The 26,390-nt window shown below is 45.0% G+C and overlaps 1 protein-coding gene and 2 long non-coding RNA genes across 6 annotated transcripts in view; 1 reads left to right on the top strand and 2 right to left on the bottom strand.

The window, feature by feature from the left end:
* The window catches only part of BASP1 (brain abundant membrane attached signal protein 1), an 82,745-nt gene extending 65,575 nt beyond the window's left edge, over positions 1–17,170 (top strand). Inside the window, exon 2 of the mRNA XM_083449671.1 lies at positions 15,630–17,170. Within this exon, the coding sequence (XP_083305797.1) occupies positions 15,639–16,376 (738 nt within the window). The 5' untranslated portion in view covers positions 15,630–15,638 and the 3' untranslated portion in view covers positions 16,377–17,170. The remainder of the gene's footprint in view (positions 1–15,629) is intronic.
* The window catches only part of LOC310681672, a 214,389-nt gene that overhangs the window by 92,107 nt on the left and 95,892 nt on the right, over positions 1–26,390 (bottom strand). The gene's annotated exons all lie outside the window — the stretch shown is intronic.
* On the bottom strand, positions 5,258–18,715 carry LOC310681771. Of its 2 annotated transcripts, none has more exons than XR_014513603.1 (2): positions 18,246–18,715; positions 5,258–5,622 (listed from the first exon to the last, which is right to left on the bottom strand). It is a non-coding gene; the product is annotated as an uncharacterized lncRNA (long non-coding RNA). The 2 variants fall into 2 exon arrangements; XR_014513604.1 differs by lacking the exon at positions 18,246–18,715 and adding an exon at positions 13,668–14,448.

The following is a 26,390-nucleotide window of genomic DNA, read 5'->3' as shown; positions in this document are numbered from 1 at the left end:
AGGGAGTGCGACCCCTGTGCTAAAAAAAAGGAGGCTTCCCATCCCAAATACAGATCCTGAGCTTTGTGTGTTCCTCATCTTGAAGATAACCAAAGTGAACAAGTGTGGGAGGAGCCATCAGCCATCCAATCAGCAGAGCAGAGATACAGTTAAGTGGTCCCATTGGCTGAGCAGCATCGGATCAGTTCTGACAGCACGGACAGCAAATCGGGTCGCTAACAGAGGTGGCATGACCATCGCCAGGCTGAGTAATGTCATGGCTATCGCATGACATGCACGCAGTGCACTCTGGGAAGGCACGTAAGCCCTGCTGCAACAAAAATGTCGCAACTCCGCAGTGCAACAGCCAGCAGCTAATGCTGCTGTTGAAAATCTTGGTTGTGGTCTCTATGGCATGTAGCGAAGGGTACATCCAGGGCTGACTCTCACCCATGAGGAAAGGTGAGGTGACTGCCTCAGGTGGCAGGATCCACCGCGGCAGCAAATCTTGATGTCAATCTTTCTTCCTGTTGTCGATCTTCCCTCACCCCTTCTTCTCTGGCAGGGAGGGGAGAGCCATTTTGGGGTTCACCTCAAGTGCCAAAATATTTTGGGCCAGCCCTGGATACATCCTTGCCTCTGTGCATCATCATCATCATCATCATTATTTATATACCGCCCTATACCTGGATGTCACAGAGAGCTGCTGTAGTGTAATGGTTAGAATGCTGGACTAGGACAGAAGAGACCAGTGTTGCTGTCCCTACTCAGCCATGAAGTTCTGTGGGTGACATTGAAACAGTCATTTTCTCTGCCTAGACGCCAGTGGCACTGTGGTCTAAACCACTGAGCCTCTTGGGTTTGCTGATCAGAAGGTTGGCGGTCTGAATCCCCGCAATGGGGTGAGCTCCCATTGCTCTGTCCCAGCTTCTGCCAACCTAGCAGTTTGAAAGCACGCCAGTGCAAGTAGATAAATAGGTACCACTGCGGCGGGAAGGTAAACAGTGTTTCCGTGCACTCTGGTTTCCGTCACGGTGTCCAGTTGTGCCAGAAGCGGTTTAGTCAGGCTAGCTGCATGACCCGGAAAGCTGTCTGTGGACAAACTCTGGCTCCCTCAGTCTGAAAGCGAGATGAGCGTTGCAACCCCATAGTCACCTTTGACTTGACCTAGCCGTTCAGGGGTCCTTTACCTTTTACCTTAAGGCTGGTATGAGAATGGGAACGTCCATATATGCCGCCCTAAGCTCCTTGCAGGAAGAGATTGGAGATAAAAAAGGTAATAAATGAAGGAATGAAGACTGAATTGCCTGGTTGCTTGTGAAATACAATAGCAAGTTTGGGAAGGTAATAAGTAATGGGGCACAACTGCAACAGATAGTTACTAACCTGCCATTCCTTTCCTCCTGCCCTTTTTTGCTCTAACCAAATTGTCAACGGTGTGCTCTTAGTTTTCCATATATTAAGATGAAGGTGGCCCTATGCTGTGTGTTCATATGTGTGTTTCTATTTATCTATCACTCTGGAATTCATTGATTGATACAGAGACCCCCAGTAGGATGGACTAAAAAAAAAGGGGTGTGTTTTTGTTTTTTTTAAGACTGTGGGAAGAAATGCATGGAAACTACCAACGTTGCTTAAAGCCACAGAAAGAATCTGTTGTTTTGAAACTGAGATGGGAATGCAGCTTCAAACAAAGCTAAATCTTGCATGGCATGTTTACAGCAACGTGGCTTTGAACTGGTGAGAATCTAGTAATTCAGACTGTGAAGTTGAAACTTTTTTGAGTTTCAAAGTAAACTCTCGTCTCAGAACAAGCATGGGGTGGCCTTAAGAAGAGACCCACGTGAGGAAAAGAGATGGACCAGTGTAGCTGAAACATTACTGTTTACATTTGAGCTTCAGCACCCTATTTCGTAACTCGTGTTATGTTGTGCTAGCTCGGGATGCTTTAAGCTGGTTTGAACTTCCTCCTGCTCCGCCACTCCTATTCAAATGTTCCCTGTAAACAAGCGCCTTTTAAATAGTATTTACTTCTGTTGGCATATAAACATTCTTAAAGCACAGCTGGATATCCATTTTCAGAATTTGGACTTGAAATTCCAAGCAAAGCAGCGATAGGGATTGTTGATGCCTCGTTTCCAAACACTGGACCTGAGCCAGCCAAAGTAAATCCGTTTAAAAGTCCCTCTTGATACCAGTGGAACGTCTGTTAAACACGTGATTAGCTTTTCCATCAAAATGGATGGGGGCTTAACTTTGGCTCATCTTTGTCCTGTTGAACCAGTATTATTTCCCCGTTCCTCTATTTATAGCTGCCGGTTAGTACCAATATTTTCATATTTCCCATGTAATGTCAAGCTTCACTCACGCACCAGATCTCTCTTTGTTTGGTGGGAAAGGTCTCGAGCGCACAAGGGGAGAATGACCATAGCCTGAGTTCAAAGTTGAAACAAACATTGAGCTTGTAGGCTTTTCGCTCGAGTCTGAGGAAAACACAAGATGAATGTCAGCCGGACTACAGAATCTTGGGAACTACAAGGGGAGGAGAGCACTCCCTCAAAAACTGGCCCAGCAAAGTGAAACAGAGCCGCTTGTCACCTCACTTCACGTCATGAAAATTGTCATGGGATCTTTCCTGAGGCCATGATGACAGAGTGCTCCCTAGAAGAGAAGAAGAAGAGTTTGGATTTGATATCCCACTTTATCACTACCCTAAGGAGTCTCAAAGCGGATAACATTTTCGTTTCCCTTCCTCCCCCCAAACAAACACTCTGTGAGGTGAGTGGGGCTGAGAGACTTCAGAGAAGTGTGACTAGCCCAAGGTCACACAGCAGCTGCATGTGGAGGAGCGGGGAAGCGAACCCGGTTCACCAGATTACGAGTCCACCGGTCTTAACCACTACATCACAATGGCTCTCATAGGGTGTCTTCTCCCAGTTTTCCCCAGTTTCTGGGACCATCAGCGCTGGTGCAGGGAGCAACTTTTGAGTAAGTTGTTTCCACATGGGCTGGTGCACTGGGAAAGGGCTGAACCCTGGGAAAGAGTGTTGATTGATTGATTGATCCATCCATTCATCCATTCATTCATTCATTCATTAGCTAGGTGTGGGGAACCCGCAGCCCTCAAGATTTCGTTGGACCGCAACTCCCATCATCCCTAGCCAGTTTGGCCAGCTGTCAGGAATATCAGAAGCTGTAATTCTGCAATGTCTGGAGGTTCTCCAGTGGTCAATTGAACATTGTCACTGGTTTAGGATATAATGGGAAGCATGGATAAGTGCTGAATACTGATTAGTCCTTGTGTGAAGGAAGGCGCAAAGCAAGTGAAAAGGCTTTGGCGCCTTCATTATACACCTTTAGGCGCCAGGCAAAAATGTTCCTCTTTAACCAGGCCTTGGGCTGATTGACATCTTTCAAAATGTGTTGGGGAGAGGGGGTTTATTGGGATGTTGTTGTTGTTGTTGTTGTTGTTGTTGTTATTTTGTGTTTTCATATTGTGATTTTATGTTGTAACTGCCCTGAAACCTACATGCATAGGGCAGCACACAAATTTTATAAATCAATCTTTTACCTCCTATCTCTCTCTCCCCCCCCCCTTGTCTAAACTGAGACTCTAATCTCTGAGGCAGGGAATGGCTTTTTTTTCTTTCTCCCCTCTTTAGCACTCCATCCATGTACACTGATGGCCGTACATCAACAGGAAAGATTTTGGATAAGTTGTGGCGCTCTTTATTTTAAAGCTGGCAGCAGTTTCCAGTTTGATAGCTGTTCTGTTGTTATGCTTGGATAGCTGATCACCACTGTATTGGCTTGGCTGGGGCTAATTCTCACTGCTTTGCCCTAATGTTTGTTTGTTTGCTTTTTAGTAAATTTATTTATTTGGTTTTTCAGATTAAAACATACATACAACATAAAAACAAGATACTCTTGGACTTCCCTCCTCCCCTTTGTGGGTCCTATTATTAATCATTTCCTCCTGCATCTTTTATAATAATCCAAATCTTTTATCTCTCCATTGTATCCAAAATTCACCATTAAACTACAAGTGATATTCCAATCCAATTTTAACTGTTTACAATGGTCTTTAATAAAATTTATAAATTTCTCCTATTCCATATTAAAATTTTGGTCCTCCTGATTTCTGATTCTTTCGGTCATTTTAGCCATTTTGGCATAGTCCATCTACTTAATCTGCCATTCTTCTCTGGTAGGGACTTTATCTTCTTTCCATTTCTGGGCTAATAACATCCGTGCAGCTGCCGCTTTGTCCTAATGTTAGTCCACCAAATTCATCTGTTGCAATACTATTACCTTGGCGATTTCGGATCCCTTCGTTTCCCAGTCTTTCAGTGTTAATGTTGCTTTTTATGCATGACAACTGTGAGGTGGCAGTTAGCAATGTTCTAACAAACCTGACATAAGGAGTGTGCCTTTGAGGACTTTGTGGTTTGGATCTAGACTTAGCCTTCCATGGGTGGAATGACTCCTTCCATCCATAGGTTGCTTTTGGGGAAGGGGGCCTTGGCAAAAGTTGCTTCTTCTCTCTGCTGGAGAACATGTCCTCTAGGAGGAGTCCCACTCTAGGGATGCTCCTGCAGGAGAGAGTGAAGACAGCCTCCAACCCTATATCTTCTGCTGTCTCATAGAAGAGCTGTGTATAGTCTGACCCTAAACCAGAAATGGATACCATGGTGATGCAATTTTGGCATATCTTCAAAATATGCAAATGAAGCAAAATATGTGTTTGTCTCTATCAGTTTATCTATAAGCCCAATATGGCTGACCGTTGGTACAATTCCTGGGGGAGGGCAATGGGCTTAAACATCTAGTATAGCTCTGTTGCCATTTCTGAGATTTCCCAAGGCATTGTCTACACATTTCCAAGGGTACTTTCATAGGCTTAAGAGCTAGAAGCTCAACTCTGTAAGAGAGAGGAGGGGAATAAGAGGGGAAGAGGTTCTAAGGATGTGGGATTCAACACCCAGTTCCAATTTATGTTCTTTCAGGGTGACACACTGAGTTCTGCCTAATTGCTTTATTTTGGCAAGCAGCACGGTGGATTGATGGGTGGCGTGACTCTTAGCGTTATGAACTCTTTAGGGTTAAAATGTGTTTTCCCAGTAGTGTAATTATCTGATTAGGACTCTTGATGGAACTGAGAGGCTTGCAGTTACCCCACTGCACTTTTTGACCCTTGATGCTGCTATAGGGAATTATATGTCGTTTTCTCCCATTGCTATCCTGCTGCGGGGGGGGGGGGGGGGAGGGAATATCCAGCTTACTTGGGAAATGTGGCCCCACAAATGGCAACATCCCTTGGTGCAAACTTTATTACATGCAGCATCTGGATCATAAAATGCAACACATGTTTCCAGATGGTTATGGGAAACAAACCCTTATCTCATTAGGAAATCACTGGGGACATCCTGCAATTGTAAACTTTCTGTGTTAAAGGCCCAGACCGTTCTGTGAAATGTCTTCTTGCTTGGAGTAGTTTTCTGCAAAGCACAGCGATTCTGCTTCAGCCCAGAGAACCATTTATGTCAAATTCCTCCAGGATGACATTAGCATGATGTGCAGGGGCCAGCTTTGCAGTTTCAGCAATGAATTTTATCACACTAATGCATGGGTGTGTGTTTCTTCCTATTAGAATACAAATGCAAAGAAATTAGCATAGGCTGAATTCAGAGGTAAAGAAGACAAGCAGTGGTTTGCCATGAGGACAAGTCTAAGGCTTGTGTGCTCCTTTTGCCCTCCTCAAATGCACGTAAGGCGAAGAGATTAGAAGCTTCCACTTTCTGCATTTGCTCTTGCATCCAAACGTAGCAAACTACGGATTGCTCAAACCACAGTTTTGATTTAGAATCCTACTTTGTGGGCAAACTATGGTTTGCCCACTAATTAAGCAGAAGCTTCTAATCTCTCCTCCTCCCATGTAGAAGAAGGGGTAAAAAGAAGAAGGAGCATTAAGACCTAAAGCTTATGCCTACCTGCCTCCTGAACAACAAACCATGGTTTATTGTTACATTTGAATTCTGCCAGGGTGAGTTTCCAGAAACAGCACTGCTCTACATAGAACAAGACACTTGACTGAATCGGATGTGGTCTGCATCGCTTACTAGCCCTGCTCTGAGCCTTGACTGAGTGCTTTGGGCTGGCTTGGAGTATGTGTTTAAATTGGAATAATGCCTCTTCTTTACCTAGATGGAGGATTGAGTGATGTGAGTAGAGGTGTATAAACTGCTGGTTTTTGGATGGCTGGAATGTGATCTGCTGTCTTCTTCTTCTTTGTCGATCACTCATAGCTGAGTAAGATTGTCTTCCATTAACACAATCTTAACAGTGAGTCCGTAAGTGACTGTGGAGGCCAATTCTGGATCCACATGTCCTTCCACAGTGGTGACGTAGGTTTCCGGGCAGGAGTTGATCACGGTGAGGGTTTGCCAAGCATGCCTTCCTCTTTACACGTTTCTCCCTTTCGTCCTGAGTTTGAGCATCTTCGAAGCCTATGACACCTTTGGTAAAGGTTGTTCTCCAATTGGAGCGCTCGTAGGCCAGTGTTTCCCAGTTGTTGGTGTTTATACAATTTTTTTTTAGATTTGCCCTGTGAGAGTCTTTAAACCTCTATTGTTGACCACCAGCATTATGTTTCCCATTTTTAAGTTTGGAATAGAGTAGTTGCTTTGGAAGACGATAATCAGGCAGGCATCCACACAACATGACCAGTCCAACGAAGTTGAAGAAGAAGAAGAAGAGTTTGGATTTGATATCCCGCCTTTCACTCCCTTTAAGGAGTCTCAAAGCGGCTAACATTCTCCTTTCCCTTCCTCCCCCACAACAAACACTCTGTGAGGTGAGTGGGGCTGAGAGACTTCACAGAAGTGTGACTGGCCCAAGGTCACCCAGCAGCTGCATGTGGAGGAGCGGGGAAGCGAACCCAGTTCACCAGATTACGAGTCTACCACTCTTAACCACTACACCACACTGGCTCTCAAAGTTGATGTTGAAGAATCATTGCTTTGACACTGGTGATCTTTGCTTCTTCCAGTACACTGACATTAGTTTGCCTGTCTTCCCAAGTGATGTGTAAATTTTTTTGGAGACACCGTTGATGGAATCTTTCAAGGAGTTGGAGAAGGCGTTTATAAGTGGTCCACGTTTCACAAGTATACAGTAAGCATACTGTACTTGGACGGAGGACTGAGTGATGTGAGTAGAAGTATATAAACCTCTTGACTTTTGGATGGTTGGAATTTGATCTGTTGTACAAAGGTCAGCGTCACACCCATTGCTGCAACCAGTTTTGCCTCTGGCCACTTCCACAGACAGACATCTGACTCCTGAAGGGTTTCCCGTGAGGGAATGTGGCTTTTGAGCTGAAAAAGTTGCCTCACCTCTCTTCTATAGGGAGTGATGGACTGCAGAGGAGCAATATTGTGCATCTTAGTTTCCCTGCCATTCCTCCACCCTGAAGCTCTTCATGGACCCTGCTGTTCAGATTGAACAAGTTATAGGACACAGTTGACTTGTGACATAAAAACAGCAAATGTAGGGAAGTTTTTAATGTTTGATTAGAGAATCATAGAATTGTAGAGTTGAAAGGAACCTCGAAGATCATCTAGCCCAACCCCCTGAAATGCAGGGCTATGCAGCTGTCCCATACGGGGATCGAAGCTGCAACCTTGGTGTTATCAGCAATTGAGCTATCTTCACAGGGGGTGTTTTATTGTGCTTTTAAGACTTTGTTGGGAGCTGCCCAGATTGTCTGGAGCAACTCGGTCAGATAGGGGGATAATAATAATAATAATAATAATAATAATAATAATAATAATAATGTGATGGTGATGTTGTCAGGAGGGGCAAAAGGAGGGGGCTGAGCCAGCACACCACTTTAAGATGTGCTTATCCACCTGTCATTTGGTGGGCAACCTGGTATAGAAATCTTGAGGGTTGAGTAATGTTCTATTTTACGTATTTTGAAATGACAGAGTTGACTATAAACTCAGCACACTAGAAGTACCACAAACAGCTGGGACACATCTACAGAAGTGCAACCAAGGTTGGGCAGAGTAGCTGCAGAAAAATCTATGGTCCCCACTTAAATAAATCAAGCTGTGTAATCAAGCTCTTTGCCCCTGAGAAAAGAAGGACCGATTGTCAGACCCACAGGGTTATACCTTGTGATTTAAGATAAGAAGAGAATACTGCAGCATCCGGAACAGAAAGGGTGCAAAGGTAGCATTCCAGAGAATTTTCAGAGATATAGATAAGATTCTTCCCACCGTTGAGGGAAGGGGAAGACTCACTACTAGAAGGGAAGCCGATACTCCAAAATGATGATGTTTTCCTGAAGAACTGGAGCCATAAGCGAGGAAGAACAGAAACTGAGAGAACTGAGACTGCTTCAGGGCAAGCGTAGAAGCAACTGATTATTTTGGAAAGCAGATGAAAATGGTGAACAGGGTGAAACGGAGAGGGAGGCCGGAGTAATGCTTAGTGAAACAGTGGAAGAGGATATGGAGCAATGTGGTCTGACAAGACCGCTATGGAAGGGAGAAGAAGAAGAAAAAAGGAAGTCAAGGATTTGCCAAGGGGAAGAAACTTTCATAATTTTCCAGTTTCAGACACAGCGGCTGCTGACAAGAGGTTCAGATGACACTTCTTGTTTCTCCTGTAGTGGCATTTCCTCCCTTCCCTATCAGACTTTTGTTCGGTTATATTTGGGCACTTGACTACTTATGAGAACTGCAGCTTCTTGTCACTTGAGCTGACAAGTGCCAAGAAATCCCACACTTTGCACCATGAAGCTGGTGGGTCAGCTGCCCCATCTGAAGGCTTCATCACATATTGAAGCCGCTAAGTGAGACTTGTAAGGTGACTTGTAAGTGCCAAGAAGAGGCTGCCGCTTCCTCTACAGCCTTCCTTTCTCACACTCTGAACAATGTGCTAGAAATATTGCCCAGATAGGCACACCACTCAAAGAACCTCCTTCATATGTGGGCTTTGCCTGCTCCTTGGGGGACCAGACTGGATTTCTGCCCTCCCATTCTGACACACGCTTCAACTGCCTGTCTGATCTGTTGACCAGATGTAGACAAATATCAGACCCCCCCCCAAGTGTCCCTGTTTTCCAGGGGATGGTCCCAGTTGGAAGACGTCCTGGTTTCTGATTTGATCCCAGAATGTCCCATTTTTCCTTAGGATGTCTCTGTTTTCATCAGAGAAATGTTGGGGGTTATGTCAGCATGTCCCTATTTTTATCAGAGAAATGTTGGAGGGTATGGAATAGGGTGTCCCTATTTTCATCGGAGAAATATTGGCGGGGACATCTCTATTTTCATCGGAGAAATGGTGGAGGATATGCAATACGATGTCCCTATTTTCATCAGAGAAGTGTTGGAGGGTATGAAATATGGTAGTTGACTTTCGCTTTCCATGACCTTCTGCATTTGATGCTGTCCTGGCTGTTTCCTTGCCATTGTCTAGGCCTCTGGCCCTAAATCCTAGACAGGACCATTTATATCCCATGCTCCTGATATATAAGTGCCCCAATCCTCAATATTTCTTCTGATGTCTTTCCAGTGGTTTCTGTGCTCTATGGTGCAGGGATCTATGGGAGAACAGTTCTGGGTCTTTGGAGTGATTTCCTGTCTGGGGTACATTTTGCCACAACATTTCTTTGAATTTGTTGGCAGGTTGTAATAGCTCTAGGGGTTGCTCGTGCGTAAGTTGCCGCCACTCCTGGCTAGGTTACCTGGTTGAATCCTTTCTGTCTGGACAGCCTCAAGTTTCGTGGCTGCCTCAGTCGCTGGCAGAATCCGTCAGTGGGCGTTTCTAGAACCTCTTCCAGCATAAAAGCTGTTTGACGCCCAGTCTTCTCCTACTCTCCCTGTGCGGAAGTCTTCTGCGCAGGGAGGGTGTGGGCAGCGGAGTACCCGTACTCTCTCCGCTGGTCTCCGGCGAGGAGTCCTGGAGCCACCTCTCCGATTCCCCCATCTGCCCCCCTTCTCCACTGGTGTTACGCTGATTTCCTTCCCCAGCAGATGGGCTGCCTCTCTCCCTACTGGGACCCTCTCCGGCATCCCTCTGGAGCCTTCTCTCCGCCTCCAGCTCCGATGGCAGTTCCCTGACACAGGTGAAGAGGCACATCTTTGTCCAGGTCTTTGGGAAGGGGTGCTCTTCATGAAGCAATGAGAATGTCTTTTCTGCCAGTGCTCTGCGGTTTAACTGCCTTGTGGTTTTCCAATAAAGAACGCTAGTGCTGCAATATTTTGCTTTAGCTTCTCATTGTTAAATGTGTTTTAATATGTATGTTCTTTCCAAACTGAGACCTTCGGGTGAAGGGTGCATTTTAAACATTCTTACTAAATAAGTAAGGTAAAAGGTAAAGGACCCCTGGATTGTAAAGTCCAGTCAAATTTGACTTTGCGGTGCTCCTCTCCGCTTTCAGGCCGAGGGAACCAGAATTTATCCATAGACAGATTTTCTGGGTCATGTGGCCAGCATGACTCAACCGCTTCTAGTGCAATGGGACACAGTGACGACTGCCAGAGTGCACAGAAATGCTGTTTACCTTCCCACTACAGTGGTAGCTATTTATCTACTCGCGCTGGTATGCTTTTGAACTGCTAAGTTGGCAGGAGCTGGGACAGAGCAGTGGGAGCTCACTCCGTCACAGGGATTCAAACTTCTGACCCTGTGATTGGTAAGCCAAAGATTCTTGGTGGTTTCGACCACAGCGCCACCTGCATCGCTGTAGTAAGTAAACATTGTACTGGCACAGGGGTTAGTATACCCCCCCTTCCCTTAAATCCTAAGCACTGGGCAATTCTTAGGATTGCACAGTAAGGCTGCACCCTTCTGTCTTCTCACGCCACCCTGCCAGTGTCCCCCAGAAAAATGTTCCCCGGGGCCATCACCGTGGCAGTCCTGTCCCCCCCATGATACGGCCCTGGCCTTAAATATCCATGCATCCTGATTAGTGCTAGAGACGCCATTTGTGTTTCCAAATGCTAAGCAGCTATTTCTTCTTTGTGCCTAAGATTTATTATTATTATTTTTGCACCCAGCAATGTCAGAGTACATGCAAAGCCTTGTGGCACAATTCATGAAAAGGATCTCTCTCTTTTTTTAATGCCTAACAAATCAGGTGCAATGGGAGTGGGGTCAACATTTTGACCACATCATTTTCACCCATGAAAATTCTCCCTAGTTTCTATTGGCCCCATGGGGCAACAGATACAGATCACCATAAGCTGCAGGCTATTGCATCACACCTAGCGATTTTTTTCTTCCCCATCCAATTATTATTATTATTATTATCATTATCATTATCACCATCATTATATTTTCTTATGCTACAAAACAAACTAGCAGCCCTTTTTATTTTTCCTTAAGCAACCAACCCGAAGAAGAGCTCTAAGAACTTAAAAGCTTGCTCATTATTTTGTGATGCTTTTATTTCATTATAAGGAAAGCATCACTCTACTGTTGCATTACAATCATCTGTTGAGCTTTTGTCTGGGGATCATAACATTTAACTTAAGAAATCTCTCTCATTTACTTTCGCTACTTCAGGGAACACCTTGAATATTTTGTGTCTCTAGAAGCCTGTATGGAAAACCTAGTTTTGCAAGAAACAGTCAGTGACGGGACTATTTTGAACCCTCCTCTTGTTGAAATGAACGCATGCTTCCCATTCACTCCTATGGGCAAATGCTGCACTTCACTGAGGTCAACATTGAAGGGGGGGCAAAGCCTTATCTTGTGATACTAGCCAACCTCCACTGGCCATGAGCCTATGGGGGAAGCAATATGCCATGTGAGTGTGGAGCAGATATTGTGCTCCCACCTCTTGAAATCATCATCATCATCTACTTGGCCTTCTTCTCCCCACCCCCATCCTGATGGCAGGCATTTTGCTGGCCATGTCAAAAGCAAAAGACTTTGAAAAAAAGTGGAAGAGGCACATCAAACAAAAGCACACTTGTTTTATCCAAGCATTGCCGGGCAAACAAATAGAGGCTTAATTGGGGATTGGCTATCTGCAAGCAAATATAGCTCTCGCTATTGTTTAAATCTTTGTTCCTGCTGATTTGCAAAACTGCTCTGAAGTGCAATGTGACTGGATGGGCATGAAAACTCCCCTTTTCTTTATATAATAAGTGCACTGTGACCTACATGGGCAAGTTGTGAGAATTGGGGTGGCTGCATTGTTACTAGACTCCAGTAACTGTGCTCCTGACCCAAGTGTGGTGGGTGCCCTTTCTTGTGGGTATGTGGGAAGCCCATTTTGGAAGCTCTCCTCCTAACCAGCCAAATTGCCACTTATTATGAACTGTTTCACAGTGAGCACCAGTGCATCAAAATCTCTCCTGTTCAATGAACGGATACAGATTATTGTACCCACAGTGAGGGCTGTGAGTCCAAGACACCTTCTTGGGCTCAGAAATCTCACTGCAGGTGAGGGACACAAGCTCCTCACCTTGTGTCACAGGAGGCCCTGCGAAGAATAACCATGTATAAACCAGCCTTGCACATGTCAGACACATGTCCCAGGCTCATAAACATATATGGCTTATGTAGCCATGGATGAATGATGCTTGCGTGAATCTAGAAATCATGATTTACAAACCTCAGATGTTCAAATGCGGACATGGACTTGCCAAACCAGACTCTTTTAAATGAAAGGGTTGACTATGTTTTCTAGAAATATCAGGTTTAGAATTATGGAATGCCTACTTTATAGGGTGGAGATCATTTGAGATAGTGATACCACTGAGAGATCCTGGGTCTGGTTTACAAAGCAATTTCCCCCCGCATCCCTTTCAAATGTTAAATAATGGTGGGTAAAAACGTTACCCACTGTTTCATTTGTAAGGAAAATATGTAAGTGTTTAAAAATAACAATACAGTGGAACCTTGGTTTTCGAGCGTCTCGGAAACTGAACAATTCAGAACATGAACGCCAAAAACCCAGAAGTAATTGCTTCCATTTTTGAATGTGCCTCGGAAGTCAAATGACTTCTGAGGTGCGTTTTTCATCCCCCCCCCCATTGACTTTGCAGCCAGCCCATTGATCCTCGATTTTCGAACATTTTGGAAGCTGAACTGTCTTCCAAAATGGATTATGTTCGAAAACCGAGATTCCATTATAATAAAATGTTCTGAGAGGCAGAGATATTCTGCTACATCTCGCTTCGGATACTATATGCAATGCCTTGGCTTGTAGCTATGTGTAGATTTTAATGCAGAGCCTGTCTCCCAGCCACAACTGTGAAGTGTTAGAAAAAGGAAGAAGAGGCGTGCCTTCTATTGCAGATTCCCATTTTTGCTGCTTTCTAATCTAGCCACCTGTGCCAAGGTATTACTGTTCAAAGTCTTATTAGAGACAGAATTGGGACTTTGGGTGGTTCTGATCTATGCTATGAAGAGTTATATGAAGGAGCAGAAGGCTATACAGTGGAACCTCAGGTTAAGAACTTAATTCGTTCTGGAGGTCCGTTCTTAACCTGAAACTGTTCTTAACCTGAGGTACCACTTTAGCTAATGGGGCCTGCCATGCCGCCGCCACCCTATTTCAGTTCTCATCCTGAAGCAAAGTTCTTAACCTGAGGTACTATTTCTGGGTTAGTGGAGTCTGTAACCTGAAGTGTCTGTAACCTGAGGTACCACTGTATTAATCAAACCTTTGTCTTCTAAGGCGTTCTGGATTCCGGCTTCTGCCAAAATTTGCCTGGAGTGAAATTTGCAACAGGTTTTGCTCAGGTTGAATATCTGTAGGAATTCTGAGGGCAGGTAAAGAGAAGGTAGATAATGAAATTAGTCCCAGGGAACGGTCTGAAGGCATGTGAGGCCACCGTCTTGCAAGTCTGGGTGTGGTCAGTGCCTGGTGAGAGACAACCCACCCGCCACCTTGGGTTCCATAATGGAAGGAAGGTGGGATATAAATGTTAGGGATTTATTGAGGGTGGGGAGGTTGGACATATTTATGCAAGTGCCATCTGCTTAATGATGTTTGCATGTATGCTCAGGGGCTGTAGCTCAGAAGGTTTGCATGCAGGAGGTTTTGGGTGCAATCCTTGGTATGTCACAGCTAGTTAGGGATGTTGGGAACTGTAGTCCAAAAACAACTGGAGACCCAAGTTTGGGAAGCACTTAGCTAGATGAACCAGTGGCTTTCTTCCTATGCTCCATTGTATACATTTATACCTGTCAAGCTCCTGCCAACCTAGCAGTTTGAAAGCATGTCATAGTGCAAGTAGATAAATAGGTACCGCTCTGGCGGGAAGGTAAACGGCGTTTCCGTGCACTGCTCTGGTTCGCCAGAAGCGGCTTAGTCATGCTGGCCACATGACCCAGAAAGCTGTACGCCAGCTCCCTTGGCCAATAAAGCGAGATGAGCGCTGCAACCCCAGAGTCGGTCACGACTGGACCTAATGGTCAGGGGTCCCTTTACCTTTTTACCTTTTATACCTGTCAAGGCTTCAGGGAATCCTATCTCTCTCACAGTGGGATGCCAAGAAATAGATAAACAATAAGAGTTCTTACTAGTAGTTTATTCAGCATTCACCGAGAGAGATGAAGGAATACGGTCTCTCGTAGATAATGGCGTTGCTCCAAGTAAAGTCCCACCCCCTCATTCCCTCCTATGCTGGCTGATTCTCAGGATATGCTTGCTCCTAGGAGAAGCGGGGTCAGGAATGCTTTCTAGAGATACTGAGTCTGTTTCTCCCCTGGTCCTGTTTCTCCCTCCAGTATTTCCCAACTTCTCCCCTCTGCAGTCTTTGAACCTTCTGCAAACCACTGTTCTAAATCTATACTGTCCTCCTCTTCTTGGGAAGGTGCAGAGAGAGGGTGGGTGGTCCCCACCAGTCCTCCCCAGTCCAGCCCCTGACAATACCCAAGGGGGGGATAAGCATTTCCTCTTACTGCTCTTTCTGGGAACTGGGGAGGGAACATTGGTTTACTACTAGTGTTACAATGTGGTGGCTTGGATTGCACATGAAATAATAATTATAACAAGTTCCTTAACTGCTGTGAGTGTACGTGTACAGTGGTATCTCGGGTTAAGAACTTAATTCGTTCTGGAGGTCCATTCTTAACCTGAAACTGTTCTTAACCTGAGGTACCACTTTAGCTAATGGGGCTTCCCGCTGCCGCCGCACCGCCACTACACGATTTTTGTTCTCATCCTGAGGTAAAGTTCTTAACCCGAGGTACTATTTCTGGGTTAGTGGAGTCTGTAACCTGAAGCGTCTGTAACCCGAGGTACCACTGTACTATAGACTTCAAATGGTGTAACTATTGTTTCCTTTCTCCTGAGGAATCCAGGGAACTATAGCACTGTCATGTGGGGTCCCGGATGGGGCTCCAAGAGAGAATGATCAGCTGTTCTTAAACTACAACCTTATTTAAGGAAAGCCTTGACAAGTCAGACCCGTAGAAAACAAACATAAATTTGGAGTGTAGGTACCAGTTATGCCCACAGTCTGCGGTGATGTAAACTGCTCATCATTCCCCTCTCCGCAACGAATTCCAATGCTGGTGTGAGAAAAAAGCCAGTTCATGAGTGTTTTGTTTTTTGACCCTGTCTCAAAACAAGGTGGCCTTCTTCCTGGGTAACCCTCTTTCTCTTTCCTTGTCCCCAGGGCTCCAACATGGGAGGCAAACTGAGCAAGAAGAAGAAGGGCTACAATGTGAACGACGAAAAGGCCAAAGACAAGGACAAGAAGGCTGAGGGGGCGGCCGTGGAGGAAGGCGAGGCTCTGAAGGAGAACGAGCAGAGCCAGGCCACCACAACAGAGACGGCAGAAGTGAAGGAGAACAACCAGGAGGATAAGCAGGGAGACAAGGAGGCCAAGAAGGCGGAAGAGAAAGAAGGGGAGAAAGAGACGGCTGCCCCGAGCCAGGAAGAGCCCAAGAAACCTGAGCCGGAGAAGCCTGAGGCTGTCGTCGATGCCAAGGCTGAGCCTCCGAAGAACAACGAGCAGCAGGCCCCCAAGGCGGAGGAGCCCAGCCCCGCCGCTCCTCCTCCAGCCAGCAGCGACGCGCCGAAACCTTCTGAGCCCAGCAGCGATGCAAAAGCTTCCCAGCCTTCAGAAGCCACAGCTACTAGTAAAGTAGATGACAAGGGCAAGGAGGAAGGGGAAGTCAAAAAGACTGAGGCTCCTGCAGTACCCACAGCCCCCCAAGAAACTAAAAGTGAAGTGGCCCCAGCTTCAGACTCAAAACCTAGCAGCAGCGAGGCTGCGCCTTCTTCCAAGGAGACCCCGGCAACAACAGAAGCACCTAGTTCTACTCCTAAGGCCTCGGAGCCTGCGGCCCCGCCAGAGGAAGCAAAACCATCTGAAGCCCCGGCAACTAATTCGGATCAAACCATAGCAGTGAAAGATTAAATTTGGACAGCCTATTGGGAAACGAAACGGCGGCAGCAGCAGCAGCAGCAACGACGACAAATTAACCACTTTAAACAACCTGTGTATTTTTATTATTATTACCTCTCTCTCTTTCTCTCTCTCTCTTTCTTTCTTTTTTTTTCCAGCTCTACTAACTCATTTCAGATCTGAAATAACAATATGTATTGCCCAGGAAAAATAAAAAAGGAAAAAAACAACAACAAAGTTTTAAAAACACAGATTGTCCCATCAAGTTGAAAGGGAGGGGGTTGGGGTGCTGGTTCTGGCAGAGGACGGGCTGGGGTGGGGATCCAAATAGTATTTTTGTGGGGGAAATATCTAATATACTTTCTGCCAACTTTGCAAAGTCCTGTATTTCAATCAGTAGTTAAAATAAGGCAACCCAGATGTCCGAAAATGCAGTACCTCTTTTTTTTTGTACGTGAACCGCTTCGTAAACGCACTCCACCAATCTTCGGATCTTTTCCTTTCTTCTTTTTCTCTAATGGGGGGTTTGGGAGTGATGATGTAATTGAAGATTCTGCCCAGTTGGGCTCAGTGCCACACCAATCAGATCTTTATGAAAGCAGTATTTCCTGTGGTTTGTATTTTTATTTTTATTTTAATTTACAGCCTTTATCATTTTGTATTTTTTATGCAGTGGATGAACGGCAGCTTTCAGACGAAACTCACACAGCTGTCCACATTTTTTCTCAATGCCAATCCTCTGATTCTTCTTCCTCTCCAAATATTTTTGGGAGTTAAAAAAATAAAAAAAACCAACAAAAAAAAAACGCATTCTCATCCTACTTAGCCTACCTAGATTTCTCATGACGAGTTTAATGCATGTCCGTGGTTGGGTGCACCTGTAGTTCTGTTTATTGGTCAGTGAAAATGAAAAAAAAAAAAATTCTGCGTTCATTGCAGTTCCAGTTTCTCTTCCATTCTGTGTCACAGACACCAATACACCACTCATTGGGGAAAAAAAACAAAACAAAAACAAACGAAAAAGCAAAATGTACAATGGATGCATTGAAATTATATGTAATTGTATAAATGGTGCAACAGTAATAAAAGTTAAATAATTTAAAAACATTTAAGGTGTTAGTGGTTGCAAATTTATTCAGATTAACTCTCCTTGCTTGAACGTAGTGAAAAATATATGGAGCTGTCCATGGTAGTTTAAATGCGAGCCCCACTCTTTTCAAAAATGGCTCCCCCTGCCATTATTCCTGATATTTGACTGTGCTGGCTGGGGTTAATTGGAGTCCACAGAGCCTAGCAGAGGAATAGTGGAGAGATTTGGATCTCTCCGTTTTCAAACCAAGGGCTACAGTAAATTCAGAGTCCCAAGCTGAGGTCAGTTTTTCGAAAGGCGGTGCTGGTGGATGTGGAGACAAGTTGGTGGTAGGATCAGTGGGGCCAAAGAAGAATGTAGCCATGAAATAAACAAGAGCAGATAGAATAAGGAGTTCTCTGCGAGTCACATATTCTAGGTGCTTTGTCAAATGGACGTAATCCACTAACAGGAAAGGGAAATGTCTGTAGTGACAGAAATAAGCAATAACCAATCACAGGGCAGAGAAGAGAGCAAGGCAAAGACACAGTATAGCTACTTGGGGGCAGTTAGGCCTCTGGTTTCCCATGGAGGGGCAATGGCTCAAGTAGCAGACCCTCCAAATGTCCGTTTTCCAGAGACAGTCCTGGTTTCTGATTTTATCTTGGAATGTCCCGCTTCACCTTAGGACATCCCTATTTTCACCGGAGAAATGTTGGTATGGTAGGACGTCCCTATGTTCATCAGAGAAATGTTGGAGGGTATGGAGTTATGTGACCTCCCCAAGCCAAGGAGGTAAATAACTATACAACCTTTAGAAGATATCTGAAGGGAGAAGCATTTCCCCAATAGCCAGAACCCAGGCTGTGTAAGGCTTTAAGGGTCTAAACTAGCACATACTACTGGACTCTGATAACCAGTGCAGGCCTATCAGAACTGGTGAGGTGTGCTCATTCCAGCACACACTTGAACAATCAGGTGACAGCATTCTATACCGGTGGAAAGTTCTGGGCTATTTCCAAAGGCAGTCCTATAAAGGATGCATTCCAGTCATGCTGTCTAGAGGTTACTAGAGCATGTCGGATTGTAGCCAGGTCATTGTTTTCCAGCAAAAGTTGTAGCTGGCAAATCAGCTGAAGTTAATAAATGGCCACAGCTTCCATCAGAGACTCTAAATCTGGCTGTAATGCTAAGTCCAAGAGTACTTCCAAACCACGAGCCTGTTCCACAGGGGAGAGTGCAATCCCGGCCAAATGGCCACTTCTCCAGCTAGCTAGTTCAGCGAGTCACCTGCTATATTGCTCAGACATAATCCGGATTGAACTTCAGTTTATCCACCTTTGTGGAGCCCAGTACTGATTCCATATACCCTTCAGGAAAGCAGTTGCCACATCAACATACAGTGGTACCTTGGTTTGTGAACAGTCTGGTTTGTGTACGTTTTGGATTACGAACACGTCAAACCCAGAAGTGCGTGTCCCAGTTTGTGAACTTTTTTTGGATTACGACCCATTTTTTTATTACAAACAATTTTTTTTTGCTTTACAAACAATTTTTTTTTTGGATTCCGAACAAATTTTTTGGGAGGACCCATTGGCAAAAGCGCGCCTTGAGTTACGACCTGTTTTGGTTTACGAACGGACCTCCGGAACGGATTGTGGTTGTAAACCAAGGTACCACTGTACTTACTGGTGACACCCAGGGCCTTTTTTTAACAGGAACTCACCAGATCTCAGTTCTGACCCCTCTCAGGTGAGCACCTTTTCCTTCCCAGAGTAGCTGTATGCACAAAGCTAACTTGGAAGTTTATTATGGTGCAAAATGATCGAGCATGGAACTCATTCCTCAGCAACTCTTTTGAAAAAGCACCTGGGGAAGAATCCATGCCTTTCAAGGAAGCATACAATGAAATAAACAAACGGTATGTTTGTTTTAACGAATAGAAATCAATTGTTAGTGTTTTGTTTAAAGCCGTTGCCATGGGGTGTTTCACCAACCAGCCTCAACATAGCTCTTCAGCAATCTCCTGGAGAATGTCACAGGCCTGTAGGTGTTCCTTTAGAATAAGTAGGAAGTTTTCTGGTAGCCTCTCGCTTTATGCTTTCCTTCCAGTCAGACATGAAGTGCCATAACATGGGCTTTAGCAGCTCCTTTTGTTTGAGCCTCAACTGTCCCTGAAGACTACAGATCCTCTTATTCAGTTTGGATTTGAAGACCTGTCCAGCTGCTTGCTTGGGTGGAAGCTCACTTTGGGAAGGGACTGTCTAGTGACTCCTACCCCTAGGTGCCAGGGACGCGGGTGGCGCTGTGGGTTAAACCACAGAGCCTAGGACTTGCCAATCAGAAGGTCGGCGGTTCGAATCCCTGCAACGTAGTGAGCTGTTGCTCGGTCCCTGCTCCTGACAACCTAGCAGTTCGAAACCACGTCAAAGTGCAAGTAGATAAATAGGTACTGCTCCGGCAGGAAGGTAAACGGCATTTCCGTGTGCTGCTCTGGTTTGCCAGAAGTGGCTTAGTCATGCTGGCCACATGACCCGGAAGCTGTACGCCGGCTCCCTTGGCCAATAAAGCAAGATGAGCGCCGCAACCCCAGAGTCAGTCACGACTGGACCTAATGGTCAGGGGTCCCTTTACCTTTACCTTTTACCCATAGGTGCCAGCGCTGTAGGGCTGAGGTGTCTTCCGCCTTCCCAAAGTCTGTTGGGATGGGGCCTAGTCCACCCAACCTTGAAGGGGCGGGAGAGGCAGAGCCTTTCCTCGCCCACCTGCCCCTCCCTCCTCCCTCTCTCTTACTTTTTTTCTGCTGTCCTCCACCACTTTGAGAGATGCTGTGCAACCTGGCAAGATGTTGCCCTGGTCTCTGCAGCATCTGCAGCAGTCACACAACATCGTGCCAAGTGTGGCAGCACACACTGCACGCATTATGAGCCTCCCCAATGCTGGGCACAACTCTGTGCCTCTGCTCTTACCCTTCGGAAGAAACAACTTGTCAATTTCTGTTGCCATAGGACAGGAATCAGCAGCATCTTTGCTAACCAGAGCCACCTGTGGCATTGGGCAGGTTCTAGGTGGGTACATGGCAGCGGGCATGGGCGGCTGTTGCTGTCGCTGGTGGTAGGCAGAGCCACTTTTGACATACATGCACACATTCAACATGCACACATTCTGTGTGTGCACTCTCACACAATTTCAAAGGGGGGGGGAGTGCAAGGGGGTGTCCCTACAGAGTGCCTTCCTTTCAAGATGTTGCTTGTCAGTGGTTCACATTCTAGTTCATGTGCTACAACTCAGTGTTGGGCATCCCTGCCTGGAGTAAGAACCATGGCTGTAATCCATACTTTGCCAGGTAAGGCTGGGTTTTAGAAGGCTATATCTGAAGATACAACCCATACATCTTTCCTGATTATACTGTTCCAGATACTTGTAGGTGGAACTGATAAACCGCCATTTTCCGTGGTACAGATGTCCACAATTTGTGTCCTGTTCCATAGCAGCATCTTGGGAAAGCTGGACTTAATCCACAGATCTACAACCAACGCTACTGTAAAATAGATACAGATATTTAGTTTGGAGCTGTCTGTTGCTGCATTTTGGTCACCTATTGGTACTTGCCCTAGTTGAAGAAAATAATTTGAGTCCCCATGCACAGAGATGCTGTTGAACTTTTATAAAACACATTAAAAAACCCCAACTAATGTGAAAGGATGAGAGATACCAGGCTGCCAAGCCATAGTGGAGCTTGAACCAGCAAGCCTATAAGTCCGACTGGCTCGCTACTCCATATAGCAGCAAGATTGCTGGTTGGAACAGGAAATTGCTGCTGGATGCTATAAATCTTCCAGATTTGATATGCTCCTTCATTCTGAGCAATTTATCAGTGAGGAAGGCCTTGAGGGGGTTTATTGATCTGTGCCTGCCTGAATTCCTTGCCAGCACTTGGGCCTTCTGAAGACAATGAGATGTTGAGATTTGCCATTGCATCTTGTTTGCAGATAACCTGAATGGTTTGAACAAAGCAGATCACAAGGCTACATCTGCTTCGGCTAACCAAACCATGCTTGCTACATAGATAAAACTATATCCTAAGTGGAAGGTCTTTTTATATGAATGATGCTTGCATTAGCTAAAAAGGCAGGGTCCACTCAGTGAGGAGGAGCCCTGTATAGAAGAGGATAAGGAATACAGACTTTGGCCTTCATTGTAGCTGGAGAAAGCCTTTCAAAAATCATTTGCAGAGATACATACACCAGAAATGCATAGACTGAGCACATAGCCTCTGAAATAACCAAAACAATAGTACAACAGCAACAATACTTTTTTTATTTTTTTTATTTTTTTCTAATTGGTATGGGTGTGCGCCACCAACAAAATTTAGTCAGAACCCGAGTTCAGTGCTTCAGAAAGCTGCCTACTTTAGTTAGAAGTGCCTTGTGAGCTGTCTGATTCAGCTGAGGGTCCATCTGTATAAATCTGCTTCATAATCCCTGCCCCCCTACTTAACTATTGATTTTTTTTTTAGGCAGCAACTTTTTTTGACAAAAGTGGATGAAATTTGCAGGCACCCGTCTTTCCAGGGTGAATAAAGGCTACTACATTATAGGCAAATGTGTTTAGAGGTTTTTGTGCTGGGCACCTTTGAAGTTTGATTTTTATTTTATTTTTACTTTTTCTATTTTGGGGCAGAGTTTGATGAACTTTGCAGACAAGGTCACCCCTTCCGAGGGTGTATAAATCCTGTCAAATTTCAAAAGACAGCAGCATTGGTTTTTCCCACAGCAACAGCCATTCTAGTTTTAAGCTGGGTGAAAAAGGAACCACTTTACTCTGCCCCCTTAGTGTTTTGTGGGCTGTTGGTCTCAAAATGGCCGATGTGAGATAGGTGCTCCTAGGTAAGAAAACTCCAAATTGGAGACAACAAAGCTCCACAGACTGCTTCAGATCTCCATGTTCCCTCTCTTGCAGCCTCATATAAATCCTGATTAGCAACCCAACAAGGCAGAAATCCATATTGATGCACCACACTTCATCTCAGAATTCAGGATTTGTCTGAAACTGATGCACACCCCTATTATGTGGGAGGTAGGCGATGGTGAGAAGAAAGAGGGAGAGAGACTTGCACATGATGTAATGAGGACCATCTAATTGGTGTCCTGGTGACCCCAGGAAAGCCCCGACTTCCAAGGAACTGCAGTAATTGTGCTAGTTGGTACAGGGCAAGAACATGCTTTTTTAAATTAAAAACTCCAACTCAGGTATGGGTACTAGCTGAATGCAGGGATGGTCATTGGATAATAGAAGTTGGTTGCTGTGGACACCAGGCTCCTCCAAGATGACATGCCTGATGGGGAAATTACACAATGACATATAAAATGGAAAGAGGGATAAGTTTCTCCTTTGGCATCACAGATATCCTAGAAATGAAGGAGGGATGGGACGCTTGTTTATATGCCCAATATTCAGCCTGGACCCTGAAGTCCACCTCCGAGGGCCTTTTAGCCCTCACTGCGAGAAGTGAAGCTACAGGGACCAGGCAGAGGGCCTTCTTAGCAGTAGCCTGTGGAAGACTTTCCCATCGTATGTCAAGGAGATAAAGAACTACACAACTTTTAGAAAACATCTGAAGGCAGCCCTGTATTGGGAAGTTTTTAATGTTTGATGCTTTATGTTTTTATATGTGCTGGAAGCCGCCCAGAGTGCTGGGGAAACCTAGCCAGATGAGCGGGGTATAATAATAATAATAATAATAATAATAATAATAATAATAATATATTGCCATGCTCCCACCCCCAAAAACACATACACACACATTTCTTCAAAAGTGGGAAGATGTCCAGGAAAACTAGGAAGAAAGGACTTTGAAAGATGAAGCACTAAAAGTATCCACTAAGAATGAAAAGAGATTGTGTGACCTATCAAACCTTGGACTAATTCCCTTTGTATTCTGCTACAGCTCCTTGATGTTGAGCCAACACAGCTTCTTTTAGTTCTTCTTCTTCTTTTTTAATGCATGCTTCATAGGAAGTTAGCCATTTAAAAAGTGCTAAATGGATCGGCCTAGACATGACTGCCTCCAAGACACAGAGACAATGCAGGGAAGGGAACATCACAACTAGCTTTCTTGCACTTCTTTGACAGTGTATGCCATCCGCGCATGGCAAGCTGCCCTCTACAGATGAATCTGGCCACCATGACCTTGTAATGTGGATGCTTATGGGAGCCTCAAAATGGAGACATTCCCTCTGAAGCAATCCTATCAAAGACCATGTCTGGTCTACATAAAAATCTTGATTGCTTTCCATTCCGACTTGCACTCCAGTGTTAATCCACTTGCATGTGTACCAGTCATTGAATACTAGTTTTGGATTTGTTTAATCTTTGAACCAAAACAGTGCGGGCAGTTATCAATTTACAATTATGCAGATGTGATTTCTAGCTCTTCTAAACAATTCTTAGCATTCATGTAGAGCTTTAGAGGGTTCAAGATGCATCACATCACATCATTATTAGTTTCTTATTACACGTAGGGAGAACAACTGAGATGATGAGATAGCAGCTTACCTAATGCCACCTATTTGAGTTCATGGCACAGGTAATACTTCAACCCGTGACTTCCTGTTCAATTGCTTAGCCATTATAAGCCTTCTCAAAAAGGCTAAAATGACCCCAGACAAAGTTAGGACCCATTAAAAAAACAACTTACCTTAGTTTCAACCATTGTCATCTCCCAGGAACTATTAGCTATGTTAGCAATGGCGTTTCCATACTCAGAGGCAATATACCTCCTACTACCAGATTGATGCATTTGAATTATGGTGCTGGAGGAGACTCTTGAGAGTCCCATGGACTGCAAGAAGATCAAACCTATCCATTCTGAAGGAAATCAGCCCTGAGTGCTCACTGGAAGGACAGATCCTAAAGCTGAGGCTCCAATTCTTTGGCCACCTCATGAGAAGAGAAGACTCCCTGGAGAAGACCCTGAGGTTGGGAAAGATTGAGGGCACAAGGAAAAGGGGATGACAGAGGATGAGATGGACAGTGTTCTCGAAGCTACCAACATGAATTTGACTAAACTGTGGGCGGCAGTGGAAGACAGGAATGCCTGGTGTGCTCTGGTCCATGGGGTCACAAAGAGTCGGACACAACTAAACAACTAAACAACAACAATTATGTTTTTACCCCATTACAGTAAGAAACCTGCAGTGACGTAGCATGGGTTGCCAGGGCCTAGGGCAAGGCAGGATGGGTGGGGAGGGAAATGGATGGAGTATGCATGTGCATTCAACTGCCTAACAATGTCAATGTCACCCAGGAGATTGTAGCCGTAGAGATAAGAAAAGAAGAGTCACTCTGTTGTCTTAAGAAGTTGCTTCCTGGTTCGTATGGAGAAACAATTTTCAATAGAAACCAGCAATGGAATTGTGGCAGCACCAGGTGTTCAAATTTTGCACCCCTAACAATTTTGCGCCTGGGGCAACCGCCCCTGTGGCCCCTCCCACACTAGGCCACTAGAAACCTGGGGTATTGACAGAAGTATTTTTTAAAGTCTGCATGCATATTCTTTTGTTTGTTTGTTTGGAGTATTTATATACCACTTAATTATAATAATCTCTAAGCAAGTAACTCATACAGCCATAACTCGGAATAAATACGCTTCAGGTTGAGCACTTTCGGGTTGCACTCCGCGGAGACCCAGAAGTAATGGAGTGTGTTACTTCTGGGTTTCGCCACTCACGCATGCGCAGATGGTCAAAATGACATCACGCGCATGCGCGGAAGCGGCGAAACGTGACCTGCACACGCATAGACGCGCTGTTGCGTTTTACGTTCTGTTCGGGATGCGAACGGGGCTCCGGAACGGATCCTGTTCGCATCCCGAGGTCCCACTGTACAGTGAAAATTGAAATCAGTCAAAACTTTAAAATTGCAATTCAACTAAAATGCCCGCTGGGGAAAAAGGTATTCATTAAACGCCACAAGATCAACAAGGAGGGGACTTGTTTGACTTCAACAGGAAAGAAGTTCCATAAAATTGGACCCACAGTGCTGAATTCCTGGCTCCTGGTGAATACAAGCTATGAATCTGAGCCATATGGGACCACTAACAGTGACTTCCCCAAAGATCTCAGTTAACAGGCAGGGATAGGTAGTCCTTGAAGTATCTTCAACCCAAATTGTTAAGTATCATATAAATTAATACAAGAACCTTGAACGTGGACCAGTAGCATGTGGGCAGCCAGTGCAAACTTTTGAGCACTGTAGTAATGTCCTGACAATAGGTGTGGGACGTGGGTGGCACTGTGGTCTAAACCACTGTGGTCTAAACCACTGAGCCTCTTGGGCTTGCTCATCAGAAGGTTGGCAGTTCAAATCCCTATGATGGGGGGTGAGCTCCCTTTGCTCTGTCCTAGCTCCTGCCAACCTAGCAGTTCGAAAGCATGCCAGTGCAAGTAGATAAATAGGTACTGCTGTGGCCAGAAGGTAAATGGTGTTTCATTGTGCCTTGGTTTCCGTCACGGTGTTCCATTGTGCCAGAAGCGGTTTAGTCATGCTGGCCACATGACCTGGAAAGCTGTTTGTGGACAAATGCCGGTTCCCCATAGTTGCCTTTGACTGGACATAACCATCCAGTGATCTTTTATCTTCACCCTGGCAATAGTCTGTCCTCATCAAGAGTCTAGCCACAGTGTACCAAAATCACAATTGGCACTACGAAAGGCACAGACATCTTCCACTGCAAAATGGTTTTCACAATAATGGGTGGGGAGACAGGAGTGCAAAACAGATGGATTTATGGCAAAGCCGCAAAATAATATCCAAAGTAAGGAATATCAAACAAATGAAACAATTATGTTAAGTGATGGAACATATACGGTTAAGCAGAATAATCAACTAGCTGCTCAAAATATAGCAAATAAGGTTTTGAACCACACTTGTATTTTTCAAAATGTTTTGGAACC

The sequence above is a fragment of the Podarcis tiliguerta genome, assembly GCF_965153285.1.
Source record: "Podarcis tiliguerta genome assembly, chromosome: 7".
Classification (NCBI taxonomy): Eukaryota; Metazoa; Chordata; class Lepidosauria; order Squamata; family Lacertidae; genus Podarcis; species Podarcis tiliguerta.
Note: the sequence above shows the minus strand (reverse complement) of the source record. Positions and strands in the feature narration are given on the sequence as shown.